The sequence below is a fragment of the Amphiura filiformis genome, chromosome 10 (assembly GCF_039555335.1).
Source record: "Amphiura filiformis chromosome 10, Afil_fr2py, whole genome shotgun sequence".
NCBI lineage: Eukaryota > Metazoa > Echinodermata > Ophiuroidea > Amphilepidida > Amphiuridae > Amphiura > Amphiura filiformis.
The window spans coordinates 1,660,844-1,668,565 of NC_092637.1; the positions used below are offsets into that span (position 1 = coordinate 1,660,844).

The 7,722-nt window shown below is 36.5% G+C and overlaps 1 protein-coding gene across 1 annotated transcript; it reads right to left on the reverse strand.

Annotated features, from left to right (window-relative positions):
* Positions 1–2,711: 2,711 nt before the first annotated feature.
* LOC140163318 (uncharacterized) lies at positions 2,712–3,449 on the reverse strand. The gene has a single exon (XM_072186717.1). It carries the CDS (start codon positions 3,447–3,449, stop codon positions 2,712–2,714), a length of 738 nt encoding a protein of 245 aa, XP_072042818.1.
* Between the last annotated feature and the right edge of the window lie 4,273 nt (positions 3,450–7,722).

A 7,722-nucleotide genomic window follows, 5' to 3' on the forward strand; every position in this document is an offset into this window, starting at 1 on the left:
AAATTGTTAGCAAGCTGATTTTTGCACCAGATAAGAAGAATGCCTTGTACAGCAGCAAATCCAAAATCAACAAAAAAGTGCCTTGTGGAATATATTTGTCATCCAAGATGGCTGCCAAACTGGCCACCTTTTGCTGTATCTCAGCTTCTTAAGGTTATTAATTATTTTAAACTGTTGTGATTTGGTAGTTCACGCATCTTACGAATGATAGTGAGCTTTGGCAAAAACTGCATTGCTCAATTCATAGCGAGCGTGTAGAAGAATTAAAATATTACAGATATACTTTTATAGGTGCTGCGGTTCTAAGTTACGTTGTGAAGAGGGCTCAAACAACAACACTTTTGTAAAATGTACATAACTCATTAACAACAATAGATTTAGCAAGTTTGCAAAGTATACGATTTGATCTAGATAATGAAAATCGATTTTTAGGTTGCTTCGACCAACAATACCTCGTCTACCCTTATATGATGATGCTTTGAGTGTCTTTGAATATGTGTAAGAGTTCAGAAATTTCAAATTTCTCATGGCAAAATGTAGCAGAAGTGGTGTCACAACCACTCCATGCACTGATAAACAGGATATGGGATGTCACTATCTCACCAGCTCTGTTAGCAAGGTCTTACATTTTCCATACCACCAAACCTTTCTTCTGCTTTTTTCCTCTGGATTGAAGTAGATATCGGCAATATTCTGGTCCCAGTGGCCCAGCAAACACAAAACGTTTTCGACATCATTTGCAAAAGGTTATAAAAGGTTGTTAGAAAACGTTTAAATGTCGGGTTATATAAAGGGTATATTAAGGGTATAAAACGTTTTCATAACATTAAAAAACATTTCTTGATTATCAACTGCTCAGGAAACACAAAATGTTTTATAGAAAACGTTTAAATGTTGGGTTATATAAAGGGTATAAAAACTTTTTTATAACGTTCCAAAAACATTTTTGAAAACTTGATACAAAACATTCTAAACAGAATGTTATTTTGGGGTTGACAAAATATTTTGCGAAAAATGTTTGTCCAAAATATTTGCAATAAAGTTTTAAAAACGTTTTCATGACCTTTATATAACCCGACATTTAAATGTTATTAAAACGTTTTGAAAAATACATTTTAAGAACATTTGGAAAAAACATTTGCGAAAATAGTTTACAATAACATTTTGAAAACATTTCAAGAATATTGTTGTAGTGTGTTTTCATACCAAACGTTTTAAAACGTTTTCATGACCTCTATAATTAACCCGACATTTTAATGTTGTTAAAACGTTTTTACCGAAACCAAAAGCCAAAATATAACTTATTTAAAACGTTTTTAAAACGTTTTTTTGATTTGCTGCGGGTACATCAAAATAAATCTGTTATCTGCTACTACTGCTACTTCTCTCTCTTGTCTGGCAAATTGAATGTTACATGGCACTATCAATGTGTCGGCATCTCCAGTACCGTTTTGCACGATCTGACCACTGGCTTCCAAATATCGACCAACGAGATAATATCGATCCAGCAATGAGATGAACGAACGATTTTTTTAAAAATTTGTCATCAGGTTTAAAATCTACTGATGGTGAAGGCGTTAACTGTGACAAGACATAGGCGGTTGGGGCAAACATTCAGAACAAAGCTTGACAATATGAATGTTGCAGAAGCGTCAGTTAAAAGAAGTGACCAAGTGCGGCCTTTGGATCATCTGCTTTCTGCAATTCAGGTTGATTTACAGAAAATTCATATTAGCACAAATCATCTGTTTTCACATCTTGTAGCTATAGTACAGAGGGAAGACAACATGACTCCATAATTTGACTATGAACCTGCCACAATTCCCACTACTCTATTCAAGGAAAATGGTATATGCGTAAAAAGTGAAAGCACAACTATAGCAAATAGCAATATTCAAATTTTATGGCAAATTATTAAAAATTGATAAAGAAAATAGGTGGGGAATGAATTTTCAATGCAAAAGGTCAAAATTGTGTAATGATCGTCTGTTTTTCCTCCCAGCTAGGTACACTTTGAGTACATATCAGTAGATTTATAAATATTACTTCGAGGACTTTTAAATATGAAAAAAAAAATCATTTTTTCTTAATTTGCCATAATATGCGTTTTGTAGCGACATTTTCAAAAAATCAAAATAACTTGAGGTCAGAAGGACATACCTCGTATCCAGAATGCTTTTCAATTATATCTGATGTGCATTCATGTCCCACAACAAACTGTAGTGTGGCCAACCAAACAGTATTCTTGTGAACGCTCAGCCATATAATTCAGTATGCATGATGAATGCAATGAATACATTTTAAACAATTTATGTTCTACAGTTTTTCTAGACGCCATTTTATTTTGAATTTCAACGGGTATGTAATATGATAGGAAATTGGCGGAAAAAAAGAGAGAGGAACATATAAGATAAGGAAATGGATGCATGAAAGGTTTTTCAATTTGACAACAAAATTTCCGATTTGAGCTTGAGTTGATCAGATCGGTGCTTTGCTGTCTTTCATCTCCTTTACCGCCATTTCCACTTCTTTTTGTGTTATACTTGGGATGGCTGATATGTCTGGCGATATTGTATTTGGTTTTACCTGATTTGATTTGGAGCTATACAGGTCTTGATAAAAGTCTGTGCATACATTAAGTATCTCTTGCCTGTCATTTGTTAAGACACCGTCTTTTTGTCTCATTTGGTGCATCCTTGATTTCTTCCGGTTCAGCTTTGCAATATGCTGAGGTCCTCTTCCACTTTTGAGAATGAACTCTTTATGCTCCTCTGTCTACGTTTTTTCCTCAAAGTTTTGACGAGCTCCCTGTATTCGCTCTTTTCAGGTATTGATTTGTCGATAATTTCTCTTAATTCTTTCCTCCTTCTGTCCAGGGCCTCTATCTCTTTGTCCTCCTCAGTTGTTTGCTTCCTCCTCTTCTCTTGTGGAGCTACTTCTGCTGCCACTTCCATCACAGAGCTGGATATAGTTTGGTATTTTTGGTCTAAATCCAACTCTTCAATGTCTAGTCCCTCAAAGCGATTTTTCAATTCCAACTGGAATTCTGACCTCTTCTCTCTTAGTCGTAGGATGTTAATCTTGCTTTTCTTTTCATTTCTGATAAATTTAAGCCTGGCTAGTCTTTTGCTGATATGAAGTTTAGCCCTCACCATTCTGTGATCACTTCCTATATCTACCTTTGTGATAACTCCACAGTCCTGGATAATTCCCTTTTGGCTACTGAGAATAAAGTCTATTTGGTTTCTGGTGTGTCCATCGGGGCTTTCCCATGTCCAATAGCGGTTTTTATTTATCTTGAAGAATGTGTTGCCTATAACCAGCTTATGCTGTGCTGCAAATTCCAGTAGCATTTCACCTCTTTTATTTCTCTGTCCATAACCAAATTTTCCCATGATGGCCTCTTCATCTGGTTGGCATTCTCCTACTTTGGCATTAAAATCGCCCATGATTGTCATGGGTATACTTTCCTTTGCTGGCTTCTATTGCCTTACTCACGTCTTCATAGAATATTTCTACTATCTCATCATCGTACTCGCTAGTGGGCGCATAAACTTGGATGATGCTTATTTGGTCTTTTCCTGTCAAGTGAAGGTTCAGTGCAGCTACTCTGTTGGAGTAGCTTTTTATTTCTGTGACATAATCGGTAAGTTTTGGATGTACAAGAAATCAAATTCCTTTTGCTTCTGATCAAGATTGGAGGAGAGGGGATTACTCAACATTTAGTTGGACTGTATAACCAAATATTGGATGAAAAAAGGATACCAGTTTGCTGGAAAGAGGCAAAAGTGATTCTCCTTTACAAGAAAAGTGAAAAAACAGACATTAAAAACTACATACCTATCAGCCTGTTATCTCATGTTTACAAACTTTTCACAAGGATAATACAGAACAGAATTAAAGGAGTGCTTGATGAAAACCAACCAAGAGAACAGGCAGGCTTCAGAAGTGGATATTCAACAGTAGACCATCTGCATGCCATCAACCAACTTATTGAGAAGGCAAATGAATATAATTTGAAGCTATGCATTGGATATATAGACTATGAGAAGGCCTTTGACTCAGTGGAACATAAAGACCTCTTTACAGCACTACGTAAAGTTGGAGTCAATGAAGGTTATGTCCAAATTCTCGAGGACATATACACAAATGCCACAGCCAAAATCCACATTGAAAACGATGTTTCAAAAACAATCCGAATTCAGCGTGGTGTGAGACAGGGAGACACAATATCCCCCAAAATATTCACTACAGCAATGGACGATATATTCAGAAAGCTGAACCTACAGGAGAGAGGGATCAACATAGATGGCGAGAAGCTAACAGATCTGAGATTCGCAGATGATGTAGCTTTGGTGACAAGATCAGTAAAGGATATGGAGGTCCAGTTAAATGATCTGAATAAAGGAAGTAAAAAGATTGGACTGAACATACACAAGGGCAAAACAAAATATATGACAAACTACCAGTCAGAGGATGTCATTGAAGTTGAAGGCGATGTTATCGAAAAGGTGGATGGTTACAAATATCTCGGCCAAACAGTGAAGATGGAGGACAACACCAGGGAAGAAGCTTTGATCAGAATAAAGGCAGGTTGGTGTTGCTTTGGAAGATTCAAGGACATTATATGTGATAAAAAGTTACCAATGTATCTGAGAAGTAGAATGTTCAACCAATGTGTATTGCCAACAATGACATATGGGGCAGAAACATGGACAACAACCAAGTACCTGGAACAGAAATTACAAACAGCCCAAAGAGCAATGGAAAGGAAGATGCTTCACATTACCTTAAGGGATAAAATTAAGAACACTGAAATAAGACGTCAAACTCAAGTCAAAGACATGGTGAAACTCAAAGAAGCGAAATGGAGATGGGCAGGTCACCTTGCACGAAGGGAAGATAACAGATGGACTAAACGGCTTACAGAATGGCAACCAAAAACAGGGAAAAGATCAAGAGGAAGACAGAAGAGGAGGTGGCGTGATGACATTACTGCCTACATGGGACCTACATGGACAAGAAATGCAAGAGACAGAGAACAGTGGAAGAATCATGAAGAGGGCTACGTCCAACAATGGTCGAACACAGCCTGGTGAGGTGAGGTGAGGTGATCAGATCGGGTCATATACTAACGAAATACTTCAAATACGAAATAAATCAAAATGAGCTATCTTGTTAAGAATGATAAGAGGAATGCGAAAACATTTTTTTCCAATCCAAATTGCGGCTCTTAAAATCAGAATAAAGAAACACTGGTTCCTTCATGGATTTCTCAATGTTAGACTTTTAATGATGACACACACGTTGATGGCACACATACCTATTTTTTTTATCTATTCATTGAAAACTGAAAAAACTGAAAGCAAATTTTCATTTTGGCAAAAAGTTTCCGATTTTTGCTTGTCTATTCGGCGGACATTAAATGATCAAGTAATTATTGCAATCAATGTTAAGAAGCTGGAGAAAATGAGTAATAAAAGGACCTGTAAAACGTAGATCAAAGTGTCCGTTACTAAGAACAAACATACATTGAAAACCCGTTAAAATAAGGTAGTGAATATTACAAATCATACATTTGTAAAAGTAAACAAAAAACAAACAAAAAACATATACATTTTAAATCTATTTACAGAAAAAGACACGTTTTAACCCTTAACATTTACCCTTAACAAACAATTCCCATGTACTTTGAAATATGGAATTAAATCAAAATACACATGCACAATTCCCATGTACTATTTTGACCATAACAGGTTGTTGACTCTATGCATCAAGTTCGTGATAACCTCTGTGTCATGTATTCTCTCGGCTTTTTATTAAAACACGTCTTCTTTCTAATTTTAAACTTTCCAATCTTCTCTAGGAATTCGTATTACTTGCCATTGCTGATGCATTGTTGATTAATAACGGAATAATGCAGCAATGGCAAGATTTAGGGTCATGAAAGTAAAATGATTTTAATGCATGTTGGTAAGGAAGTAATGATATTTTTCATAAAAAAGGTGTCCGAAGGAGAAACAGAAACCATTTAATAACCATGCTTTTCAGAAAAGTATATAAAACATATTAAAAGTCCCCAAAAGTCCAAGTAGTGGAACAGTGCCTAATTGGCATGAATTCAAAATGACCGCTTATCATGCTTATGCAGTGTTGGAATTTCAAATTTGAGAGGGGCGAAATTGATTTTGATAAAAATGGTTTTATATTGCGCCGCTTGCAGAAACATTTAAAAAAATGAATAGTTTGCCATATCTCAGTGGTTTGTTACCTTGGTAACATGGCAAATAAGATCGAATTCCATTGATCCCTGTAACAAAGCGTCCAAAACAGTGCAACTTTTCTCATTTTGTCAAGACCAGTTGGATTAATATTGGCGCATATTTCCATTGTAAACGACTGTAGACCCCAAATTTTGACCTTTGACTTTTTTGCCTATAACTCAAGAACTGTATGTCAGAGACTGGTCAAATTATTTTTTTTTTATTGAATCCTTATGATGAGAGCAAGACATTGGGCAACATTGAAATTTCACCCTTTCATAGCGGCCATTTTGGCGGCCATTTATACAAATTAGGCACTGTTCCAGTACTTTTTGGGGCTTTTGATATTATTTTTCTTTGGTATACTTTTCTGAAAGGCATGGTGATTAAATGATTTCTGTTGCAATTAGTGGTAGGATAAGCCCTGGGTTTCCTTAATTAGGCCTATATGGATTAAGACCAGTGAAGTGTGGTAACAAATACAATCCTGGAAACTCACAACCCAAGTGCGTGTAAATCTCTATCCGTAATGTTTTACACAATAAAAACATCATACAATATTAGTTTGTCAAATAAAAAATATCTATTATACTAAAATAATGAGCGAAATGTGTCTGTGTCCCGGGGGTGCCACTCATATACCATTGCATGTTGTCATCACTGACCAGACACTTTTATTTTTCACCCAAAACACTGACATGCCCAAGGGCTGAAAGGTAACCCTTACCACTGACCTGCTATGAAAAAAGGATACCCAAATCACTGACCACAGCCATGGTGCAAACAAAGGTACCCATATCACTGACCTTACATGTCCCAATGACCCTTTTCACTGACGAAGGTAGAAAGCAATATTTACCTAGTGTATTTCCAATCCCTTTACATACAATTTCTGTTATAATATGAAATAGCCTGGAATATCATCCTTAACACAAAATTGTGGTCATACACAACAAACAAGTTGCAATCATTTCATTGGTATCCAATTATAGTACAAGTACATCCTGGGAAGATGTGAGAAATGCATCGTCTAAGCAGTGAAGCTTACCAACTTTAAGCTTATCAATTGGTCATGTGTGTGCCGAATTTTGCACCCTCTGGACTGGTGTGTTTTTGAATGGTACACAACCCGCGGCACACAATCGGAAGTAGAAACCCGGGAGTAGAAAGCAAGAAACATCAGCAAAAGCGATGAAAAACGTGATTGCATTTTCTTAATAAGCGTAGCTATTTACCTTTGATTTCAGTGCTGAAGCCCGGGCCGAATCCATGATCCGCGCTAAGCTCTGAAATCTGAAATATAAAGCACTTTTTTTCCCCGTTTAACTTCGGTTTTGCGCGGGTGACAAACAGCGATGGCAAATGTCACTTCACGATTTCCAAAAGGCATGGTTCCTGGCATATCTGGTTCAGCAGTCAAACGTATGTCGTAATCCATTCCGATTACACAGTACATGTA